The following is a 24769-nucleotide window of genomic DNA, read 5'->3' as shown; positions in this document are numbered from 1 at the left end:
CCATGTATCAGATACACCTGCTGTTCTTCCAGACTCCAGTACATATGCTCACTTCCTGTTTGAAGCCTTCGACACCAACAAGAATGGATCCGTTAGTTTTGAGGTAAGACAAAAAATTAAAATGATGAGCTGGGAGTTTTGCCTGTCTATCCGCCTGACTGGCTAACATGGAAATTTACAACTGAATCCATAAACGCTGTACAAACGTGTGTGTGTTTTTTTTACAGGACTTTGTATTTGGCTTGTCTATCATTCTGAGAGGAACTATCACAGACAGGCTAAACTGGGCCTTCAACCTGTATGACCTTAACAAGGACGGCTGCATCACCAAAGAGGTGATACACACACACTGTCTCTCTCTCTCTCTCTCTCTCTCTCTCTCTCTCTCTCTCTCTCTCTCTCTCTCTCTCTCTCTCTCTCTCTCTCTCTCTATCTCTCTCACACACACACGCACACGCACACACATCTTTGACTGTCGTATCTTTCCCTCTCTCCCCCTCTCCCCTCTCTATTGATGGTTATTGTAACCCCTCCCACCCCTTTCTTCCTTCATCCTCTCGATCCTCTTCCCATTCATGTTCATGTTCTCACCGTGTCTTTGAATGTTCATGTGTTCCCCTCCTCAGGAGATGATGGACATCATGAAGTCCATCTACGACATGATGGGGAAGTACACCTACCCCTCTATGCAGGACGATGCCCCCAGAGAGCACGTTGAGAGCTTCTTTCAGGTAACACACTCACACCACACGCCCACTGCACACACCCCACGCACAATGCAGACGCACACACCACACAGACTCTGCACACACACGCACACGGCACACACCGCGGCAGGAACAGCACAGAGGCTGACTTGCCGGGGAGGGAAAAGCCGTGGCAACGCGTGCCGAGGGTTCGGCTCGCTCTCCCACTTGACCCAGGCATAGGGCCTCGGGCCGTCGGGGGAAGCGAGCCGCCGAGGGTTGGGGTCGTGGGTTTGGACGTAGAGGCTGACTGTGACGTTGTTTGGTGGGTCGAGAGAGACCGTGGTTTAGTTTCCTCCACTGGAACAGTCTCTGGCTATTATAGTGGAGCTAGTGGGCGTCTGACTGGTAAGCATGCTGGGAGTTCTTGCGGTGGTGTGCACCAGGGTGCTGTCCATGGTGCTGACCCGGACGGCTGGTCTCTACCATAGACTGTATGTGAAGAATGGACGTAGTCATCGTGACATCACTCATTGGTTTGTGAAAGCCCGTTTTGAAGCCTCAATTTTTTGGCACTTCCTGGTCGCCCTCTTGGGTTTTTGGAGCCAGATGTGACCATATTTGGACGAGAGGGCAAAGTTGTGGAGGGGCGAAAGGCGGGTCCATGGGCGGGTCTGACTGAGAAGCCACCTCGCTACCGGCCTTTCTCCTCTACTTGCCTCTATGCCCCTGGCTACTAAACTGCGCGAAGTCGCTGCAAACCTCGTTATCTTCCATTGAGAAGACCCCCCTTGTTCAAAAGGGCCGTCAATCACTCCGGAGTGGACCTGTCAATCAAGCCATCCACGTCCCGAAATATACCGATCTTTGAGGCCTAATATCTACTTAATTATCAAATCATTTTCAGATGGACCACCAGGACACTGAAAAGAAGAAGGGAATCTAGCTTGAGCTAGCTTTCTAGCTTTTTACTTTCATGAGAATTTGAGTATTTCATGTGAGAATTTGGCAATTTTTGAATGGGACTCAATTGGAGCCAGAGTTTTTTGGAGGTAGACCCTGGCGACCACTGGCGGTATTGCACTTTAAGACACTTCCTAATTGGCTTAATTGTTCAACCCCAGAGGTTGCCCCTTGGTCTCTACCTGTGCTGATCAGGGGGTGCTGTCCATGGTGCTGACATGGAGAGGCTGAGATTGTGCTGTGATGTGCCGCAATCTGGGTGACTGAGTCCCTGGCCTGCCCTACCCAGCTACAACAAACACACCACACACACTCTCTTACACACACACACACACACACACTCACACTCTGTCTCTCTCACATATACATACTTTTATTTCATTTGACATATTGCTGTCTATCTGGCACTAAGATATCCCAGTCCTGCCCATTCATTAAGCTGAAACATGAATACAATTGAAGGAACATTTGATATTTGAGAGTTGCCTTGCTCTGTCCAAATAATGCCCAGAATGACCTGTGTTATATTGTGTATATGAGCCATAAATCTCTTTGACTGGACTTTGAATGCTCAGGCCAAAGGCAGGTCTTATTCGAGTTCAACTAGAGCTTCAGCTCTATTGATCGGCACAGAATCTCCGGACACATAACAGGCAGTTTATCTGTCTCTGGGAGCTGTCAGTGCATGATAAAAAGAACTGTCTTAAGGCTACCCTATCTCTTTCGTTCTATCTCTCTTTTTCACTCACACTCTCTCTGGTTCTCTATTTCTCCGTCTTTATCTTTCTGTCTCTCTTTTTCTCTTTGTTTCCCTTTCACCTACTTTTCTCTGTCTGTCTGTCTCTCTCTCTGTCTGTCTCTCTCTTTGCCTCTTTTTTGTCTCTCCATCTCTCTCTCTCCCTTTCTGAATGTGTCTGTCTTCTGTACTCTCATCAGAAAATGGACCGTAACAATGACGGGGTGGTCACTATTGAGGAGTTCATGGAGTCTTGCCAAAAGGTAAGGTCACCTGCTTAGCCCTCTCTCCACTACAACCTATTACGCTGCACAGTTGAGAACTGTCTTTGACGGGCCCTCTCTCTCCCTATCTCCCATTCCCTTCTGTCTCTCTTTTATCTACCACTTATTTTTCTCTTTCCATTCTCTCTCTTTCACTCTCTTCCTCCTCGCTTTTATTGTTCTCTTTCCCTTTTCTCTCCCCTTTCTTTCTTATCTACCTCTTCTCTCTTTCATTTGACCCTCCATTTTCTCTCAATCCATCTAACTTCTCTCTTTTTCTATTCTTTCTCCCTCTTTCAGGATGAGAACATCATGCAGTCCATGCAGCTGTTTGACAATGTCATCTAGTCGTTGAGTAAACCACGGACCAAGAGAGGGCAGGCTGGGGGTGGTGTGTGTGTGTGTGTGTATGTGTGCTGTATACATGTACATGGGTGCATGCGGATGTGAGGATGTGCGACTGCTTTGATCCATGTCGTGTGTGCGTGAGTGTTTGTGGAGATGTGTAAGTAGGATAGTGGGAACTTCACCTCCCCCCTCCGTCCCTCTCTCGCTCGCTCTTCTCCGTCCTTACCTGTCTGCAACACTAGTGGTCCTCGTCCCTCCGTCCAGTCCCCCTTCTCCTGCCCGGCGACAGGAAGAGAAGAGGCTGGCTCCTAGACTAGACACGCCCACACTGCTGTCATCCTCTTCAACGTGGACGCACCAGGATTCTGCAGATCTGAAGTCAGCTGCTTTCTCCCCAGAACCCTCTGGCTGAACTTGCAGTAAGACTAGACCCGCCCTCACCACTGACCCTGGATCAGCATGGAGCTTCTCTAACAGGATCCAGGCTGATGGGTCCGTGGGGGGGTGGGGGGGGTCAGAGGAGCAGAGGAGCACTCCCGCCCGGAGATCATGAACTCCGTCCATACGGCCCGCTAGGAAGCCAGAGGACAACAGAGGGAAGTGGACAACAGAAGGAACGACACCGGAGATAGGAACAACCAAACACAATGAGAGACGTTACTGCTAAAGAGAGAGAGAGAGAGAGAGAGAGAGAGAGAGAGAGAGAGAGAGAGAGACAGAGAGAGAGAGAGAGAGACAGAGAGAGAGAGAGAGAGAGAGAGAGAGAGAGAGAGAGAGAGAGAGAGAGAGAGAGAGAGAGAGAGAGAGAGAGAGAGAGAGAGAGAGAGAGAGAGAGAGAGAGAGAGAGAGAGAGAGAGAGAGAGAGAGAGAGAGAGAGAGAGAGAGAGAGAGAGAGAGAGAGAGAGAGAGAGAGAGAGAGAGAGAGAGAGAGAGAGAGAGAGAGAGAGAGAGAGAGAGAGAGAGAGAGAGAGAGAGGCGGATTGGCAGATGTGTAGAGATTTGGACATTTTGTTTTTCGATAAATAGTTAATTATTCTATAGCATGATGATGTCACAAATAACCTAATATGTATTTATAGAGAAACTCCAAAGCTGTCTCTGTCTGTTTGTCTGTCTGTTCCCACATTCACAGGCGCCTTGCATGGCTGTGTATGTGTTATGTGTGTGTGCACATGTGTGTGTGTGTGCGTGTGTGTGTGTGTGTGTGGGAGAGAGAGGCCTTGCTGGTGTGAAATCCTATCGTATACTCTCCCCTAGAAAATACACAATGCTGTATGAGTGTGTGCGTGTATGTGTGTATGCACAAGTATATGCTGTGTGTGTGTTTCTCCATGGGAAAGACTAGACTACCCATTCATAGTCAGCCTGCTGGCCTTCCACAACCGTATATGTCAGTGTGTTGTGACTGTTGTATCTCTTCAATAACAGTTTGTGTTGCTAACTCTTTACATCGTACAGCTTTCACATAGTTGACATGCCCAGCTCCTCCCCTGACATTGATTAAGCGATTAATATGCTACATTCATGTTGGAGTCCACAGGATTTTCGGAGCGAGACTGAATCAAACATGGCTTGTTCCGAGGTAAACACGCGGTTCCCCTGGCAACTGAAAAGAGGGTTGTGATGACGACAGTATTCTTTCTTTTTGTGAGAAAAGCAAGACTAGAGCAATACTTTTGTTTTTAAAAAAAACATCCCTTTTCTTTTTACAACATCCCACACATGACCTATTCCACATCTGTTTGAGTGTCAGAGACTCATGTGAGCTGCACTTTATGTATTTGTGTGTTTGTTTGTGTGTTTGTTTGTGTGTGTTTGTGTGTATGTGTGTGTGTGTGTGTGTGTGTGTGGGAGGGAGATAACCTTCACTTCTTCCACTCTCTGAAACACCAAAGATTAATACAGTGAAGAAGAGATTTGTTAATGCAGCTACTGGTACTGGATCAGTCAGAATTACTAGGAAGATTGGAAAAACAGAACTGGAGGTGTATGTGTGTGTGTGTGTGTGTGTGTGTGTGTGTGTGTGTGTGTGTGTGTGTGTGCGCGTGTCTGTGTTGTCAAGCTGTTCTGTTACCTAGAATGCTAATTCCAACTCAACATCACAAAGGGGTTTTTTATAGAGAGAGGGAGAAACAGAGAGAGAGACAGAGAGAGAGAGAGAGAGAGAGAGACCTTCTACTGGTGATGAAGGACCGGTGATTACCTGCTCCAGAGCATTGAAAGAAGAGGATAGAATATTGAATACATTGAGTATTAAAACAGGAAGCATTCCCAAAACCAATTCTTTACTAAACGTACTTGACAGACTATTCCCATTTGAGGTCTCATTTAATACTAGTATGCTTTAAAAAATCTACAAGAAAGCATTTCAAAGTCTTCTCAGTAGTGTACTGTCTGCAGTGTGGTTCTGGTCCGTGGAGAGATGTCTTTGTTGTACTTACCTGCACTTCCAGCAAACCCCTTGTCATTTTTCTCACATTATAACACTGAAATATGTTTTTCACCATATTTTTCTTTCTTGTTTTTCCTTTGGGATAAAGCGCCCTGGCTCTGTGTGTCCCTTAGCTGCTGCTGTAGGTGACTTCCACCCGTTCTACTTGAGGGGAGCCCTGTTTATCTTCGCATGTACTATGTCTCGAGCAACAAAAACCTGCTGACCTGGTGTAGCCTACAGACTGTCTAGTTTGCTAGCCTCAACTGGTTGCATTGCATATTATTCAATATGTGTATATTTTGTACAGAGACAATAAAATCACAATTGCTATGCATGGATGACTGGAGGTAATTAATTTGATAACTCTGAACATCCAAACCCATCCGATCCACCGATGGTATACACTATCAAGCAGTCAGTACACGATACACCAAAAAATAGAAAACACATTGTTCAAAACATATAGTTCTAAGGGAGAAGTACATGTTTAATCTCAAAACAAATGTCATATTTATCCTTCATTGTCTTTTGATGAATGAAAACATGTTCTATCATAATAGCTCAAAATTGATCAGAAATGACTACTCTGCTTTGCTCTTGGCAATTGTTTTTGTTCTTTCTCCTCCTTGTACCCCTATTCAGTAGCCTGGCTGCCCCGCCCACAAAAACATGTGGTCGAGAGTTGGGTCTGGGGTAGCTCGGTTGGGGAAAAACTACACCTGAAGGAGCTGTTCGGACCAATCAAATTGTCAGGGCGGGCTTTACGATGATGGACAGATGATCAACAGTAACGTAATCAACCACGCCACCACGAGCGCTTGGGTTGAATTTGTTTTCAACAAACATATTAAGTTACTCTGATTGGTTGTAGGTCTATCCAATTGAGGGAAAAGGCATTTTTTTTAACAAGTTTGGCTGAAACACACCCCATACCCACAGCCCAACGGAGAGTTACTCATAGAGACTCATATTCTGACCAGAATTATGAATATGACAACGTCAGGCTACCTATACAGTACTGTACCCTGCATCTCACAAACTTGTGCTTTGTCTCTGTGATACTGTCATTCTTGTTCTTTGTTGATTTGAACCTGCAACCAGTCCAAATCTATCGAGCAGTCAGTAGTGTTACTGTAACAAATCGAAAGCACAATTTTCAGAGCCATACAATGTGTTGATTGTACAGTATACAGCCTACAATGCACTGTACTACAGTATACAATACTAAAAGGGACAAAAATCAAAGGAGTAAACGTGATCAATCTGCTTCTTCTTGTCTTTGGGCTGGGTCAGGCCAGAGCACTGTCAACATCACAAACAATATTTTCTCACCTCCAACAACCTGTTTCCTCTCTGAGCTGGCTTACATGGGTTGTGTCAAATCATTTGAAACAAATGAAATCAATTTTGAGTGGTTGCGGTAGATCAATGACATGTTTTCTGTGTTTGTGTTTGATTCTTGCTACTTGTGTTTACCAGGATGGATGACATGTGCATTAGAGTGCAGAATGTGTTTTGAGAATGAGAATGTGTTTAGAGTTTTGTTGAAAAGTCTAAGGGAGCTCTGCAAATTGTGTTTTACCATGTGAAATGGTTTAAGGTATTAACAACAGACTGTACAATGAGCTAAATTAGTTCAGGCAACTGAGAACTTTGTTCAGCCAATGGGTTTTAGTGTTTTAGCTATTGAGAGAAATTGTAACATAACACACTTTCATTTATGTAACATGCATTGTAACAAAGTGATATTCTGATTGCAAATTCCAAACATTAACTATTCCCATACAGCTATACCTCCGTACTCTCCACCCTGACCCCTCCCTGACCCCTAACCTCCAGGGCCCGGACCTCCCTCCCAACAACAGAAGAACACACCCTGCAGTAAACCAGTGTGTGTCAGCGTAGATGAGGGACACGTAGTGTCACGTAGTTTAAACTCTCACGCACCTTTTCCAGAGAGAAAGACACCTGGACCAAACCTTGCACACATGCTTCACCTGTAAGGAAATGCACATTCAAGCCACCCAAATCACTTGTTCTCATGATTCAGGTTTGAAGATAAATGTGTGCCAATTACTTTGTGAAGACTCCATGCTGTCGTGGAAATGAAACTAAAGCATGCATATTTTTCTTCCTGTGATTCTTTTGAGCAAGATATGTGTAGCTTCATCAGCAAAAGGTTCATCACATCGCATTTAAATGAACTAGTTGACAATTGAAGGAAATTCCTACAATGCTAACAGAGCACATATTTCATATTTCAGTAACAAAGAAACTAGCCTGGCTGCCAGCCTTACTTCTCCCGCCCACAAAAAAATGTGTTCGGGAAGTTGGGTCTTGAGGGTCTCGTATTGGGGACAACTACAGAAAACCCAGAATCGGGACGGACCAATGAAATTGCCAGGGCGGGCTTTATACGATGATGGACAGATGATCAACAGTAACGTAATCAACAACGTCATGAAAGAGCGCTTAAGTTGAATTTGTTTTGAACAAACAACATATTACGTTGCTCTGATTGGTTGTAGGTCTATCTAATTGAGCGAAGAGGCATTTGTTTTCCAGGCTTGTTTGAAACACGCCCCGTAGTCAAAGCCCAACAGAGAGTTCTCAGACTCATATTCTGACTAGAAATATGAGTATGACAACGTCAGGCTACAAAGAAACATCTAGAAATTACACTTTTGAGCTTTACACAGCTACATGTCAACCAGCCATTACAATGCCAAATGATTTCTCTGTGCTATATTGACATTGTTGTTGACACACACTGTACAAGAGTCCTCAAGACAAGCCAAGCTGGCCATCTCCTCAAACACTCTTACAAGCTGTGGAATGAGCCATCTTGCAGCTTGCTTGAAGTATTGAAATCTATACTTCATGACTTACTATTGGTAGTCTCCACAGCATATTTGTCGTAACAAAAACGACACTAATGCACTCCAGCATATTCTTTGTAATGTAAAGATGGAACCTGGTTCTGATCCATGGACGCTCACCTCCAACTACCCACTTATTTCTCATAGACAAGCCCCCCCCCCCCCCCCAAAAAAAGACAGATTTTGTCATTTATCATTTATTGTCACACTGTTATTGCATTACAGTTTTACAAAAAGTAACATTCACTTTAGGAAATAATTTAACTATTGACATATGTACGCATGTTAAATACCCCCTGACCCGGACCTCCAGCACCAGGACCTCCCCTGACCCCTGACCTCCAGCGCCATGACCTCCCACCCCCACCAAGGTCCACTCCTCCCCCACAACAAAAGAACACAACCTGCAATGAGCAGTTTAAACCCAAAACACCGTATTTACAGAGAGAAAGGCACACAGACCAAACTTTATAAACATACTTCACCTGGAATGAAATGTGCATTCAAGATACACAATTAATTAATTCTCATGTTTCAGGTTGGAAGATAAGGTGTTAATTACTATGTGAAAACTATGATGTGCCTAGAGGTTTAAAAATTACTATATTGTGTGATATATGTATGTTTGCTATATTGATCTTGCATGTTGTTGGCTAGGGGCATTAACATAAATAAATGTTGCCACATTGGAAAAACGACTGCAGAGAGAGCCCACCACTTAGAAGACAACCATCTCGGTCAAATATGTTTAAGTCGGTATCACCCATTGTCTCAACAAGCTGTGGAATGAACAATCTTGCAAGGTTAGACCAAAAACATTTAGCAATTTGAAAATAAATCAATACTTCATCACAATGAATCATTATTGCCGCACACTTCCAAGCTCTTCTCACCCTCACTCTTGCCTACCTTCCCCCATCTCTCTTTTTTCCCTAACAATACCAAGCTAACCATTTCCAAACCATCCATCTGTGAAGTCGTCATTGCACATTCCGCTCTGAAGAGGGCTGGTGGTCAGGATCTCGTTGGGGCCTTGTCATGGAGGGTCTTTAGGGAGCAGAGAGGGCGTCTACTTGGGCACCTTCCTCAGTTCTGCCAGGACCCAGATAGCGAGCGAGAGGAGGGCGACAGAGCCTGATTGGTGGGTAGCTGCCAGGGGGGTGGGCACATACAGCAGCAGGGTACTGATGCCCAGGGCAACCTGAAACCCCCCAACAGGACAGGGCCGACAATTAGTGCTTTTATACCTTCAATTGTGGCATGTCTTGGCATTATTAGTTGAATTGAAATTGTTTGTATGCAGTATGTAGGGTGTAGAGTAGATACTTTGTTGTGTGAATAGTGTGTACTAAGTGATATAGTGTATATGGTGTCTAGAGTAAGTAGTGTGTACTATATAGTGTAGAGTAGTACTTTGGTATAGAATAGGGGTTTCAACCCTGGTCCTCAGGGCCCACTGCCCTGCATGTTTTAGGTGTTTCCCTGCTCCAACACACTTTAAAAAGTTAGGAGAACCAGCACATTTACCACAAGTTAGTTCCCTGTCTTGTGACAACAGAGCGTAGCGATAAGGAGTGATTGACAGCTAATTTGAACCTAAAATCTAAATCTGTATTAAAGTTAATAACTAGTGCTGTCAGTTTAACACATTATTAACGGCGTTAACGTAAACCCGTTTTAACGGCGTAAATTTTTTTTGCGCAATTAACGTTTTTGTTTTTTTCACATGCTGTTGCAGCAACTACTGACGTTAGAAAAACTACAACACCACACCGGATCTAGCTAGATCGTAAACAAAACAACAGGCACGCCGCACACACTTGTTTGGGCTTGCGAGCTGGCTAAGGGAATCAGGTGGCTGAGCAGTTAGGGAATTGGTCTAGTAATCTGAAGGTTGCCAGTTGGATTCGTTCCAAATGACTTTGTGTCGTTGGGCAAGGCCAGTCTGTATGTGTCCGGTCTGAATACCATTTGATGGCCAAGCACACAGCGGATACAAGTTATCCACCCCTTCGTCAAGGCCAGGCGATTGCAACGTTGTTTTCAATTTAAATAAAAAACATTTGCACTAAGCAATACGATCCACTTTTCCATGTTGATAAAAGCATTAAAATGAGAAAAAAAGGACACAAATAAATCAATGGATATGAATGAATAAATACAAATGTGCAATTAATCGCAAGTTAACTATGACATTAATGCAATAAATGTGATAACATATTTTTATCATTTGACAGCACTATTAATAACGTAAAGATTAAGTTGAATTGGTTATGTGTCGTAGGATACAACGTTACACTGGTTACTGGATCAGCTCTCAGCAGGCACATTCTGTACAGTTTTGTAAATAAATTCAAACAGGTTGCACCATAACGATTATTTGCACGCGCACAAATGTTCCTAAATGTATTTTGAAGTTGCAAAGATACGATTTCAGGAGCATATGCGACCAAAATGATTACATTTTCAAGCCCTGCCACTGGTCTAAAATGTACTGTATAGTGTGTAGAATAAGAAGTGTGTTCTATCGTGTGCCGAGTGCACTATGGTGTTTAGTATATAGTGTGCGGAGTATGTCGTATGGGGGGTATAATGTGCAGTGTCTGAAGTGAGTGTGTAGTATGTAGTGCGTGTGCTAGGTAGAGTGTTTGTGAGTACCTGTCCATAGGCCATGGCTGTTAGCAGGCTGATGGCGATCTTAGCCCTCCGGGGTAGTCTCATATTCCTGGAGAACAAGTAGAGACCTGTGATGGCTGTGAGGGAGGAGATGGCCTGGAGAGAGGAGAGGGGAATGGAGAGGGGAGGGGCAGGGAGAGACACAGAGACAGGAGTGGAGAGCAGAAGAGGGGAGAGGAGCAAAGGGTGGATATCTATATTAGTAAGATGGAGAATGGATATTCATCACTGACATCAAACCAAACTAATTACTGAAATGGTTACATTCATATTAGCGAGGGGAAACGGCAACAACACAGGCTATCTAATTACATGCCAATATGGAACCTAATGTAAACACCCACTGAGCAAACTGGGCCTCATTCACCAAATGTTCTTAAGAACACATTTGTTCTTAAACCCCACTTATGCAGTTTTCACAAAGATTCTGGCATTACCCAATGTTTTTTTATTTGGTATTTGTTCTTTGGTAAGAACAGAATTTACGCACACCCAAGAGCACTTTTACACACAATTGAAAGCTGAACCGTTTTTGTCCATTTTAATTTAAAATGTAATTTCTCTCCTTTACAATTTTGCAACTAATAATTTTCATTATTTTACACAATTTATACATATATGTTTTAATAAACACACACTACACTTACACTTCTGCTCATTGTGTATGAATTGTGCTAGGTATATAAATAAACTAGCCTTGCTTAGCCTTCAATTCACATCAATTATGTTAACGGGGAGCCTTGCCATCCAATAATAAGTGACTTATCACGGTATTTATAGGCCCAAAGTAGGCCTATTCCACACACTAGGACACCACACAATGGAGTATTTATTGCTGCTGCAGAATTTTGCAAATCGTGCCGAGGAGGGTACGCATCTTCCGTGACCATACCGATTTATCCACGGAGTGACGAGTACCTGTTGGGACGCTTTAGGCTGCCAAGAGCAGTCCTTGTGGATCTTTGTAACTGTCATCTGTCTTCCATGTTTTGAAATATGTTTTTTTTGCCTCAGATTTCAGATCAAACCATTTATTTTTCACTTCATCAACTATGTGCCCTTCTCCAGATCCAGAGTTCACTGCATGAGTAATTGCATTCCATGAATCGGTTTAATTTACTGCTTTGTATCCACCGCTGACGCTACTCAATATGATGTGTCGTTTGTCGCCAACTTCTCGCAGCCGTACCTCCACTTCAGAATTACTTCAGTTTTTCCGTCTTTTGGAGTCGAGGCCTCCACCGTCTTTACCATGTCTTTTCGACATTTCTCTGAGTGTGCACACGGCCCTGCCATCTCATGCCCTTTTAAGGGAATCAACAGGGCTTTTATAGGGTGACCAGACGTCCTCTTTTACCCTGATATGTCCTCTTTTACCTGGACATCTCCTCTTTTCGAGACCTAAAAAATGCGTCCGGCAGGGATTCCAAAATTGTCCGGGATTTTGCCTCGTCGGATATATGTGTTTCTCTGGGTCGTTCACAATTACTATTATTATTACTACCCCCCCCCCCCACACACACACGTTTACACGACAAAGTGTCCTCTTTTTCACAAACTCAAATCTGGTCACCCAAGAACAAATGTAAGTAATAACTTAGGAAGATATTGGTGAATGAGGCCCATTATTAGGGACTGCACAACATGGAACCTGTCTGACAGCAGTAGATAGTGGCTCTCAGGGCAGTGACCCCCCTCCAGGCAGACTCACCAGCACCCGGTGGTCAAACTGGACCGTGGTGGGGTTCTCAAAGAAGTTCTTGAGGGTGGGGGAGAAGGCCAGCAGGTCGTCAGGGACCCAGCGTTCGCCCATCTTGGGGAAGGAGTTGTAGACCAGCCCTGCATCCAGCCCCGCCACAAACGCACCTAGACACCAGCACAGGGTCAGCCCTAGGATTTCATAGCAACCTCCCCCCTCCACCTTACCTCCGCAGCATCAGGAAACACACACAAACACACACACAGCTAACCTGAGAGAGCAGTGAGGAATACAAGTCCACCCGTTCCCTTGGCAAACCTTCTTAGCTGAGTCAAACGTTGGGTGTTAGCCAGCTGAGAAAGAGACCAAGAAAGAGAGAGAATGTGGGAGTGAGAGAGACAGGGAGTGTTGAAGGGAGAGAGACAGAAAGAGAGAAGCATGGAGAGAGAGAGAGAGAGAGAGAGAGAGAGAGAGAGATGGAAAGAAAGTGTGGGTGTGAAACAGATGGGGGAAAAGAGACAGAAAGAATCATAGAAAGTGGTGGGGACACAGAGAGGGTCATTAAAAAGGGATAGTTATTGTACTGTAATACATAGTCATGTGTGCGTGTGACTGTTATATAGCGTGAGTGTGTGTATACATGTTCATGGCATGTGTGTACATCTTTTATAAAGTGTGTGTGTGTACATGTGTGATGTGCTTTATCTTCATGTGTAGGGTATCGATTGGATTTTTACGATTCCGATGCCGAACCGTTACTTTTAAAATGATTCAGATTCTTGAAAAAACGGTATTAAGACACAAAAGAAAGGCTCTATTATAGTTTTTTATTTGTATTATTTAAATGTAACAATATATTAAAGTTTTGAAGTAGCCTACTTAAATATAAAATAAGTAAACCTAAGTCACCTAACATACAACTACAATAATTTAACAATAAATGTGTTGCACTATTAACAAGTAACAACAAAATAAATGTTGAGTTTGTATGCTAACTAAACCAGCTTCAAACTTTAGCAGTTCTTTTGCAGAACAATTACCATATTTGCCTTCTCTGGCAAGATACGAAACCTCTCCTGACAAATGGCATGTCCTTCACAGGAGAAAACTCTCTCAGATGGTGTTGAAGAGGCCTGTAAACACAGGTATTGGAGGCTGTCCCGGGACCAGGGACTGATGTCCGCAAGCTGTCGAACACGGTGCATCCCTCTGTGTATCCCGTGTGTCGCCGCATGTTTCAATAAGTTCGACATGCTTCCCCCTTTGCACATAATCGTTTTGAAACATTTGTTGCATTTTGCAATGTCGGATTCCTTGGCTATGAAATAGTCACACTTTCGACCGCTTCGCTTTAGGCTTTTTAGATGCACAAAAATCTAGCTAGCTAGCTAACGATAGACTAGCAGAGCAAGTGTAATATGTTTACAAGCGATCACGTCCGGTGAATGGTTATTATGCTTTTACATCCGTTTTGGTGAGCCCAGAGGGAAAATATGGCATTTTAAAAATAGCCTACATTTACGGTAGCTAGCTAACGGTAGACTACATAGAAAGTGTGAGATTTCTACGTCCGTTTCGTAGCGACAGACAGAAAATATTCCAGTCGACACATTAAGTGGAATTGAAATGAGGAACCGAAATTTGCATTCTTATCTGGTCCGATTGCTTCCGGTTGCGTAGGAACCGGTTCCATAGTGGAACTGGGTTTCGGTACCCAACCTTATTCATGGGTATGTGTGTGTTCATATGGTCAATGCGTGTGTCTAAAATTTTAAATATATGTTTGTGTGTGCACTTGTGTGTTATACAATGCACATGTGCGTGTCTGTTATACGTTGTCTGTGTGTGTTTGTGTGTGTGTGTTTGTGTATGCGGTAGCGGGTACCTTGTGAGCAGGCAGCAGCAGAGTCAGTCCGGTCCAGAGGCTGGCACAGTACAACAGCAGAGCCGAGCCCAGGTGGGCTGACAGGCGGTACTGACTGACCCTCGGGATGTCATACGACTCTGGCTTCTCCTCCAGGCCGCTTTTCACCATGTACCATCCTAGGAGACCCTGGAGCCCGGCACACAAAGCCTTCAGAACGGGGCCATTCTCCACGCAAGCCTCTCTTTCTCTTCCATCTCACACATCTCAACATGAGAGGACAACAGGCACTTCTCTAACATGTAACTCGCTCTCTTTCATTGCTCACATCCTTTTCATCGTCTCTCACTGTCTCGCCATGTCTCCTCCCCCCTCTCTTCCAGCCGTCCCTCACTGTCTCACGCCCCCTCCTCTCCTCTCTCCAGCCGTCCCTCACTGTCTCACGCCCCCTCCTCTCCTCTCTCCAGCCGTCTCTCACTGTCTCACGCTCCCTCCTCTCTCCAGCCGTCTCTCACTGTCTCACGCTCCCTCCTCTCCTCTCCTCTCTCCAGCCGTCTCTCACTGTCTCACGCCCCCTTCTCTCCTCTATTCCAGCGGTCCCTCAGTGTCTCACGCCCCCTCCTCTCCTCTCTCCAGCAGTCTCTCACTGTCTCACGCCCCCTCCTCTCCTCTCTCTAGCCGTCTCTCACTGTCTCACGCTCCCTGCTCTCTTCTCCTCTTTCCAGCCGTCTCTCACTGTCTCACGCTCCCTCCTCTCTCCAGCCGTCTCTCACTGTCTCACGTCCCCTCCTCTCCCCTCCTCTCCTCTCTCCAGCCGTCTCTCACTGTCTCCCGCCCCCTCCTCCTCACCTGGAAGAAGACAAAGCCACAGAGGCCCACCACACGTCCCTTCATGGACCTGTTGAGGTAGCCTTTCCTCCAGAAGTAGATGGTGGGCAGGACGTAGGCCAGGCCCACCATACGCCCCCACATCCTGTGGCCCCACTCCATGAAGAAGATGAACTTGAACTCTGGCAGTGTCATGTTGTGGTTCATTCTGCCAACAGACAAGGGCGCCATGAGACACAGAAACAGCACTGTGTCACGATTCATGCAGAAACAGAATAGGCAAAGTGCATGTCTTATAAGGTCAATAAATGATTATCATTCATGCAACCGTCTGTTAGGATGTGTAAGGGTTATTGTCAGATATCCATTCTAGCTTGTCAATATCTGAATTGGTGAGCGTATCGAAGGGCTGTTGGTTTCTGGACAAGCAAGAAGTCAACATTACAAGAGCGGACTCACATCTTAAACTCCGGGAATTGCTGGTACTTAGCAAACTCTGCCTCCCACTCCGCCTGCGTCTGTGGAGGCTTCATCTCTTTCACCAGGTGCCAGTCAACCATGGACAGACCTGACTCAGTCAACCTGACACAGCAAAAACAGTTTAGACATGCAAGCTCAAACCTGAAATATGTGAGATAACAATGGTTTGTGCTCGCCGAAGGCAAGGTGTTTACCTTGTGACACCGCCCAACACCACCGCCCCGACTACCAGTCCGCTACAACCGAGCAACCACCGGCCGAGGATCCTGTTTGTAGCTGCATTGGGCACTGTAGTTGCCGCTGTCGCCGGGGTCGCCCCCACCTCGGCTGTGATGGTGCTCTGTCCTCTCCTCATCAACCATTGTCGCATCGGGGGGATCCTCTGTTGTCATCACAGAGTGAGAATGATGATCAACTCAAGGATGCTACACTGCCTCACTCATTACAATCAGCTAGTTTCAAAAAGCTAGTGAAAACCTTGGCCAGTAGTGATTTCACACACAATATAGTAGAAAGTTAGCAAGCTATCATCAAACTTATTTTGGTACGACTTAGTGACTACGTGACCCTGACCATGTAGCTAACGTTACACTATACAGTACTGATTAGCTAGCAAACGTTAGCCCAGCTAGGCTAACCAGCTAAATCATCTGACCTTCTTAGGCAGACTGGCTGGGGTAAGTTAGCTGGGAAGCTAATAAGCTAGCGTTTGATAATCAACTACAGTGACAACAATCAACTTGCCAAAATTTGGATCACAAATGATCAGCAAATAGGCAAAATAGGAAAAAAATATATATATATTAAAAAACATTCGGCAATATAAACCTTCCAGCTCACTCTCAGCTGAGTAAGATAGCTATAGAGCTAGCTATCTAGAGCTAACGTTAGCTACCTAGCTTACTTTAGGTAATGCAGATATCTGTAAGAAAAATGCACCTACATTGCTGTGTTGGAATCCTTTCCCAGCATTTTTGCAGCCACGCAGTGCCACAGTCCGTAACGAAGACAGCAGCATTCTTTCTTTCAATCCAACTCACTAACTACTTCACGCTATTTGTTGGAAATTATTTGCAGTGATCTCTCCTTACACAAGCATGATGTGTATCGGTCATGCAACGATTCAACTTTGACCTATGACGGTCTCATAGAAAACAAAATGACATAATTTAAACCATGTTATATTACATAGTTTGATTATTATACTACGTTAGAATAACTAATTGTATATTTTCGTTATTTAATGTAGCTAGTCAGCTAGTTTGATTCCTTTGCACATGTTTACGAGAAGGACCGCACAATTCAATATAGATAATCGACCAGGCATAGCTAATGGAACGCGATGTCAGCCGAAGAATTTATGTTGAAACAGTCGACGTTTTGACCGTCTGAAAGGTAGAGAGCCAGACAACTGGTTTTCCAATCGCTTTAACTTTACATTTAAGCGTGAGTTAAGTCTGGCAACTAGCCACACGCTGGTCGGTGCCACTAAAGTTAGTCTCGTGGAGGAGCTACATTTCGAGTGAGAGTTTTCACTTCCCGCCTTAGCTAGCTCAACCCACCATTCAAAGGTTACCAGACTGAATGGTATATAGTTTACCTAATCTGACAACTGAGAACACTGTATGAACAATCTATTGCATGTACATTTCCCTTCTGTATTTCCCACACTGTGTGTGCGTGTGTAGATGGCAGAAAGCTTCTTGATGGAGGTGTGTGTGGATTCGGTTGAATCAGCCGTCAATGCAGAGAGAGGAGGTAAGAGCAGAGTTGCCAACTCTCACGGTTTCGCCGTGTGACACACGCATTTCAACCATTTGTCATGCTCTCACGCCACACCTTGTATATCTCACGTTCAAAAGGCAACGCCAAACAAGTAGCCAATCTAACGTTGTAAACATTAACGGAAGACGCGCAGGTTAACGGAGTGAAGCAACATTGACACGCAAACAGCCGTGTACACTTGCCTTTCCTCTCCCTCCACTCCATGGCGAGAGTTACATTGAGGGGGGACGGTGGTAAAGCTCGCCCCTCGCACCAAATCTCACGCCAAGGTTTTTGAAAAAGTTGGCAGCCCTGTAAGTGTATGGCCATGGCCGTACTAGACAGAGTTCTTGCTGGAGTTAACTGTTTACTTATACTCCAGCCTACTTTCTGTTTCAGGTGCCAGTCGCCTTGAACTGTGCTCCAGTCTTCTAGAAGGGGGGATCACGCCTAGCATAGGTAAGCCCACACACCCACATCTCGGAACTGAGTTGCCTTTCATCGATTTGTCAAGGGTCTTTATTGATAATGCTGCTCTAATAAAATACTTTTTTCTTCATTCCCACGAACGTATTGGCGAGACTCTGTGCCATCCTTACTTAGCTCAAGTTGTGTAAATGAATAGAAGTCTACATCAAAGGCAGGCAGGGGCGGTGCCAGATCATTTTTAATGCAGGTGCTAGGAGGTGTATATGATATATAAATACTATTAATAAATGTGCAATATTTTTGGGAATGCTATTGGGGTGCTTTGGTCTGTCTTGGGTGTGCTGAAGCACCTGCTATAGACCTTATAATTATACAAACCAAGCAGAAAAGCACTGTTTAGGGTTTATCAATCTTGTTTTCCTTTAACGTAGTCAGATTGTAGAAGTACCGCAGAGAGTTTTTTCCTCCCATGCACTTGTCAAAGGTATGATCACCTTGTCACTCGCCAGTATTCCCTCCTCCCTCACTTACCCACTCCGAAGTTCAATCTTGGGTCCCCCGAACGCACGTGTCCGGCACAAGCCCATTATTGCTTGGTAGTGAAGTGTAACCCGTTCAAGTGGTCTACGCGGTAAGCCAGCGGAAAGGGTTTGACCTCCGATCAGGCCTGCTGCAGGTGGTGAAGCAGAACGTGAGAATCCCCGTGTTCGTCATGATCCGGCCCCGCGGGGGGGACTTCCTGTACTCGGACCGCGAGGTGGAGGTGATGAGGAGGGACATCGAGATGGTGAAGAGCCACGGAGCTGACGGCCTGGTTCTGGGAGCGCTGACTGAGGACGGCAGGGTGGACACCGAGCTCTGCATGGAGCTGCTGGGTAGGTTTGTGTTTGTGTTTCCCTTTCTAAAATGGGCCTATCTCAAAGCCCAGGTTGGTTTATGCTTTGGGAAAAAAGGTACGCGGACGGCTACAAAGGCACCGTTGGGCCTTATGGCCCCTCTGGGATTTGGTGTCTTCGAGGTGGCCTCATTAAAATCAGTCACGTCGGTCTGGAGGGAGCCTTTGCATCTTCCTTTGCATGTCCAATGTGTTTTTCTCATTTCCAATCTCTCTTCAACAGCTGCTGTTCGACCCCTGCCCGTCACTTTTCACAGAGGTAAAAGGACACGGAATTCAGATATTCTATTGAAGAGATTGATGTTTTTGTTTGGTTTCTGAGCAACACAGTCATTAGCATAGCGCAAATTGACACGTTTAACAAGCAGCCAAGGAGATGTGTATGCTCGTTGTCTCGAGTTTGGACTAGCTATTGTGTAACGGTTCATCCTGAAATGTATATATTCAACTCATTCAAACATTACTCCCTGTACAAGTCTAATTAGATGAATTGGCATTTAAAGATGCAGGGCAGAATTCTTTCTCTCAGGAATGGAGATTGATTTAATATACCAACATTGATTTGACTCATCTCAGGCTTGTTTGATTAGTTAAAGCGCAGACACTGATTGGCATATATATATCTACTCTCTTTCAGTGATGTACTCTTTGTGACTCTGTCCTTCTATTCATCACTCACGTGACCTTCTGTCCTCATTTTTGCAGCGTTTGACATGGTTCACGATCCTGTGATTGCCTTGGAGACCCTGATATCACTAGGGTTTGAGCGCGTGCTAACGAGTGGCTGTGACAGCTCTGCTCTGGAAGGTCTGTCTCTTATTAAGCGGCTGGTGGAACAGGTGCGTGTGTAAACATCATGGGTGTGTGTACGCAAATGTGTTAGTGTGTGTGTGAGAAGCCATTCTGTAGGATATATATATAATGTGTGTGTATGTATGTATGTATATATGATAAAACACTTTTTTTTTCATCCAACAGGCGAAAGACAGAATAGTTATAATGCCAGGTTAGTACCGTGTTAATAAACTGTAATGAAGTGGACTTGGAAACATACAATGAGATGTTTGAATAAATATACAAGTTTCGAGTTTTGATATACTAATTGCAATAGCAAAAGTGTTTTATGACTGTGTGTCAATATGCTGGTGGGTGTGTTTGTGTGAGACCAGGAGGTGGTATCACTGAACGGAACCTTCAGAGGATTCTAGAAGGTTCTGGAGCTCAGGAGTTCCACTGCTCAGCCCGCTCCAGTCAAGACTCAGCAATGAAATTCCGGTAGGTTCCTTCTTCCAGTTCATACCAAGTTTTATTCTGCAGTCTGACGCAGCTACTAGACATCTATCTTTAGTAACAATATGCTGGCAAGACTTCTGATGTATTTTTGTTGGCAAGTACTGAATGTGTGTTTGTCCGTGTCTTTGTCCGTGTTCTTCCAGGAACTCTTGCGTTAATATGGGAGCCTCTCTTGCGGCACCTGAGTATGGCCTGAAGGTGGCAGATGTGAACAAAGTCCGCAATCTCAATGCCATCGCCAAGAATACATTGTAGGGAGTGAAGTAGCCAATCATGTCCAGCCAATCATCGACTTATGAATTAAGTCTGTTTGCCCTCCAGGACAGAAAGTCCGTAAAATGAAAACATCAAATCAAATCACTTCTTTTTGTATGTTTAGAGGCTTAGACATGCGAATGCCTTGACACGTTGCAAAAAATGACTGCACTATAGACAACAACAAATGAAAGTTTTGCGTACTCTCATCGTGAGCGTAACTTCCATGGAGCAACTTTATTGTTATCAGGGTTTAAAAAACAACAACTGAATGCTGTACCATACTCAACCCGAACCCACATATGTCGAAGCCAGGAAACTGCCTCAGAAGAATATGTATGTGTGTATGTCTTAAATGCTCAAGTATGCAGATTACAATGACATTGGTAGGAATAATTACATTTGAATAGTTTGTGTGTGGGTTTAGCATTCAGATACCCATCATGGTACCAGATGTTTATTTCCTGTTTCCTTACCCTGACAACTGTAGGAAGGCTGGCGTTTCCTAAATGTGGTATCAATGTAATCAATGTTTTCAATAAATCTTAGAGTTTGGATCATTGGGAGAGTGTTTTCATTGACTGGGTATGTTACATATACATCTATAGAAATGGTACCCTGTCATTTGAAAGGTTCTGTACAATACTTTGAGTGAATTACTGAGGTAAAAGGACTCCTGGGTCCTGTATGAGTCAGTGGAAGCTCCAGCCCTCGACCGGGTCCCATCTTGTTTGAGCAGGTAGGGAAATGGATTTATAGTCACACACACACGTTGTACAGCACCCCACTGTGGTATACACTGGGTTGAGATTCACACAGTTTAGGAGACGAGGAGGCAAAAGAACACAGACAAAGCCAGCCCATGACCCGGCCGTGAGGCGGCTGGTGTCGCTAGCTACCCACTTGGTGTTGCTGGTGTACATGCAGCTAAAAGCACTGGGGAGGATCTATACTATGGGGATGCCACGATGCACACAGATTATCCTAAATACACATGGTAATCACACACAGATAGTCACACACCAAGATAATCCCATGCACGGGTACTCACCCACGTAGTGAGACACACAGCTAGTCATACACACGTCACACGTCATATAGGTGTTAACACGCCCACATGTAATCACATACATACACATAGGTTGTCACACACAAATGTAGTTACACACGTGTGATCACACACACAGGTAGTCACCCACTTCTGTTAGTCTCACACCCGGTTGTCGTACACACAGTTCCTGAGGCATTGGAATTGCCGGTGCTCAAAAAGCATTCTATCGATCTGCAAAAACTGCCTGGACAGGATGGGTTTTGTCTATTTTTTTCATGTTCTTTTCATTTTAAAATGAAAAGAGCATGTGTGTGTGTGTGCGTGCGTGTGTTGTGAGCAAAATCCCCATTCCTATCATCAAATGATTGTCCTCTCAAGCATTCTATTGATCTGGAAGGAGAATCTCCAGGGGAATTATGATAGGATTTCTATCTCTCACATCCCCTGATATCTGGGGTATTCTTCTCTATGTGAAGAGGACCACTGAGAGGGGGTCAGGCCTTTGTGGCCAGGTTGTATAGTGTCTGGAAGGTGGTTTTAAGGCATCAGTAAGGCTCGTGCGCCAGATAGGCCAAGTCAATTGGTTGGATTATTATTATTTTTTGCTGTGATATTGTACAGGGGTGAACATCAGGAACAAGAGTGATATTCACATAAACACAAGCCAGTTAAAGTTCATAGATTAGTAGTGAATTGGCCGACTGATGAATCTGTGGTTCCCACAACTGTCTTAGTTAGTGTCTTAGCAGTCTATCTAACTTCCTAGTTTGCCTTTTACTGTAACGGGCTACCTAACTTGAATAAGAAATGTTTAATAGTCTAACAGCATAACACACGTGTGCCGGAGCGACCACACTGAGAACACAGTGGGAGTCGGATGGCTGAGCAGTTAGACAATCGGGCTATTAATCAGAAGGTTGCTAGGGCAAGGCACTTCACCTCTCTTCTTTGGCTCTCGACGAAGGCGGTCGCATTTTCTCCCTCTCCTCCCCTGACCTTCCCTGCTTGGCTTCTATCGTATTGTCTAGTCCTGTGTCTTGTGTCTTATACTGAGAGACTCTCTCCGCACCGCTCTCCGAACTAAAAATCATGGATTTGATCAGCTGGTCTCTTAATACAATTGACACCAACTTGGGTTCGGGGGAACCTGACTGTCCTGACGGGACGTTCACAGCTGTCTACTCGATGGATGCGTCGGGTGTCCAGCGGTGCTTTCTGTGGAGGACATTGAAGACATCTACCTATTTGGATCCACGATTACAGGCTTTTGCTGATTGGATTAGGCGCTGCCCTGATATCGAAAAATTGAGGAAACGGCTACAGCTGTAAAAAAAAAAAAGCCCCCTAAGGCTGGCCGAAATGATTGGACCGATGGAGACCGGCGGAAAAAAGAGTAGACATGCAAATTGTAATGTGGCTACTCGACCAAACAACCCCAATCTTATCTGCTTTCGGCACCCTAACCAGCACAGGCCTTGGCCAAGGCCTTTGCTGAAACAACAACTCCCCTGAAGAGCGCTGCAGCGAGACTTCTCTTGCATTCCCTACCCCCTTCCAACAGACACCTGAGGATTGTTGTCTCTGTCTGGGACCTGATCAATGCTGTCTCCATGGCTATACAATCTGCCAACTGAGAACTGTTTAATTGTGGCCTAGGCGATGGTGACAACCCAGACCTACTCATACACTAACTTTCACCTGTGGATTGCGTCTTTGTCTTGGGTCATGACCAAGGATGTCTCCATGGCAATACTATCTGCGAACTGAGACTCTGACTGATTGTGGCCTAGGCGAAGGCGCCAACCCAGGCACACTCACACACACCCCTTCCCCCATCCAATGCCTTTGCCTGCTTGTTCCCCCGGTGTGGCTGGAGGGTCTGTGACCAGCGCCTAGTATGGCTGCAGGTCCAGATGCTGCTTGTCCATACCCCTCCCCCCCTCCCCGTTGCAAGTCATGTGGTTCAGTAACGTTGTACAATATATGTGCTTATGTGCTGAGGTGTTTTGTGCCTGTTCCCACACTGTACTCCTCTAGGAGCATAGTCTGGGGTTGCCTTTTTTCTCCTCTCTCTCCTCATGTTATGCTGAAAATGTATTCCCGTCCTGTCTACCCCCTTGTCATGTTTGTGTATTAGAAACTGCAAGTGGCAGCTCGGATCTAAGACATATTCGAAAGACCGCAGATAGAGTGCGGCCAGTTAGATCTACACTTGTATTATTGTTTTTGTTGATTTTATGTAAAGCACTTTGAGCTGCAATTCTTGTATGAAAAGTGCTATATACTTGCCTCAGGGAGAATGTCCCTGTACTTACTGTAAGTCGCTCTGGATAAGAGTGTCTGTTAAATGACTAAATGTAAATGTAGGTATGTCCAGAAAGAACATTCAAACTCCCCGGGCCGGCCCTCACAGACTTGGAGCCCTAGGATTCATTTTAGATTCCCCACCCCCACCCGTCTACAGTCAGGAAGTCCAGGATCCAGTTGCAAAGGGAGGAGGTGAGACCCAGGATCCTGAGCGGAGACCCAAGATCCTGAGGTGAGACCCAGGATCCTGAGCGGACCCCCAGGATCCTGACGTGAGACCCAGGATCCTGAGGTGAGACCCAGGATCCTGAGCGGAGACCCAAGATCCTGAGGTAAGACCCAGGATCCTGAGCGGAGACCCAAGATCCTGAGGTGAAACCCAGGATCCTGAGCGGAGACCCAGGATCCTGAGCGGAGACCCAGGATCTTGAGCGGAGACCCAGGATCTTGAGGTGAGACCCAGGATCCTGAGCGGAGACCCAGGATCCTGACGTGAGACCCAGGATCCTGAGGTGAGACCCAGGATCCTGAGCGGAGACCCAGGATCCTGACGTGAGACCCAGGATCCTGAGGTGAGACCCAGGATCCTAAGCGGAGACCCAGGATCCTGAGGTGAGACCGAGGATCCTGATTTGAGACCCAGGATCCTGAGGTGAGACCCAGGATCCTGAGGTGAGACCCGGGATCCTGAGCTTGGGGAATGGGGATGACTTTAGCGGGGCACCATTGTATGTAATGCTGAGCTGTAATGCATAAGCATCCTTTTCACGTATGTGTCGCCCTTATCCAGGTGGGAGACGGCGGTGTGTGCTGCCAGGTTGATGACATCGTCCGTAGATCTGTTGGGGTGGAATGCGAATGACAAGGGGTCCAGGGTGTTAAGAAAGGAGTAGCAGATGTGGGATCAGATTAGCAGCTC

The 24769-nt window shown here is 45.3% G+C and overlaps 3 protein-coding genes across 6 annotated transcripts in view; 2 read left to right on the top strand and 1 right to left on the bottom strand.

The window, feature by feature from the left end:
- The window catches only part of LOC146267832 (A-type potassium channel modulatory protein KCNIP2), a 79055-nt gene extending 75329 nt beyond the window's left edge, over positions 1-3726 (top strand). For both annotated transcript variants that reach the window (XM_084709411.1, XM_084709410.1), the window contains exons 4-8: positions 33-103; positions 228-335; positions 627-731; positions 2586-2648; positions 2949-3726. In XM_084709411.1, the coding sequence (XP_084565537.1) occupies positions 33-103; positions 228-335; positions 627-731; positions 2586-2648; positions 2949-2996 (395 nt within the window). In that variant the 3' untranslated portion in view covers positions 2997-3726. The remainder of the gene's footprint in view (positions 1-32; positions 104-227; positions 336-626; positions 732-2585; positions 2649-2948) is intronic.
- A 4764-nt stretch (positions 3727-8490) lies between these two features.
- Positions 8491-16941, bottom strand: cox15 (cytochrome c oxidase assembly factor COX15). Its single transcript, XM_084709815.1, has 9 exons — positions 16800-16941; positions 16051-16238; positions 15836-15958; positions 15398-15584; positions 14570-14737; positions 12956-13037; positions 12697-12851; positions 10968-11081; positions 8491-9510 (listed from the first exon to the last, which is right to left on the bottom strand). The coding sequence occupies exons 1-9, from the start codon at positions 16872-16874 to the stop codon at positions 9379-9381; spliced, it is 1224 nt and encodes a 407-aa protein (XP_084565941.1). The 5' UTR covers positions 16875-16941; the 3' UTR covers positions 8491-9378.
- Positions 16942-17112: 171 nt separating this feature from the next.
- On the top strand, positions 17113-21052 carry cutc (cutC copper transporter homolog (E. coli)). Of its 3 annotated transcripts, none has more exons than XM_084709818.1 (9): positions 17113-17251; positions 17545-17614; positions 18020-18079; positions 18715-18924; positions 19168-19203; positions 19650-19783; positions 19923-19950; positions 20114-20219; positions 20381-21052. In XM_084709818.1, exons 2-9 carry the CDS (start codon positions 17545-17547, stop codon positions 20490-20492), a joined length of 756 nt encoding a protein of 251 aa, XP_084565944.1. In that variant the 5' UTR covers positions 17113-17251; the 3' UTR covers positions 20493-21052. The 3 variants fall into 3 exon arrangements, with proteins under 3 accessions (XP_084565944.1, XP_084565945.1, XP_084565942.1); XM_084709819.1 differs by having other exon boundaries at positions 17245-17378; XM_084709816.1 differs by lacking the exon at positions 17113-17251 and adding an exon at positions 17318-17443.
- The last annotated feature ends 3717 nt before the right edge of the window (positions 21053-24769 follow it).

Source organism: Hypomesus nipponensis, chromosome 11 (genome assembly GCF_054491055.1).
Source record: "Hypomesus nipponensis isolate SF chromosome 11, ASM5449105v1, whole genome shotgun sequence".
NCBI classification, from domain to species: Eukaryota; Metazoa; Chordata; class Actinopteri; order Osmeriformes; family Osmeridae; genus Hypomesus; species Hypomesus nipponensis.
The sequence above is the reverse complement of the archived record's forward strand: the minus strand, read 5'-3'. Positions and strand labels throughout refer to the sequence as shown.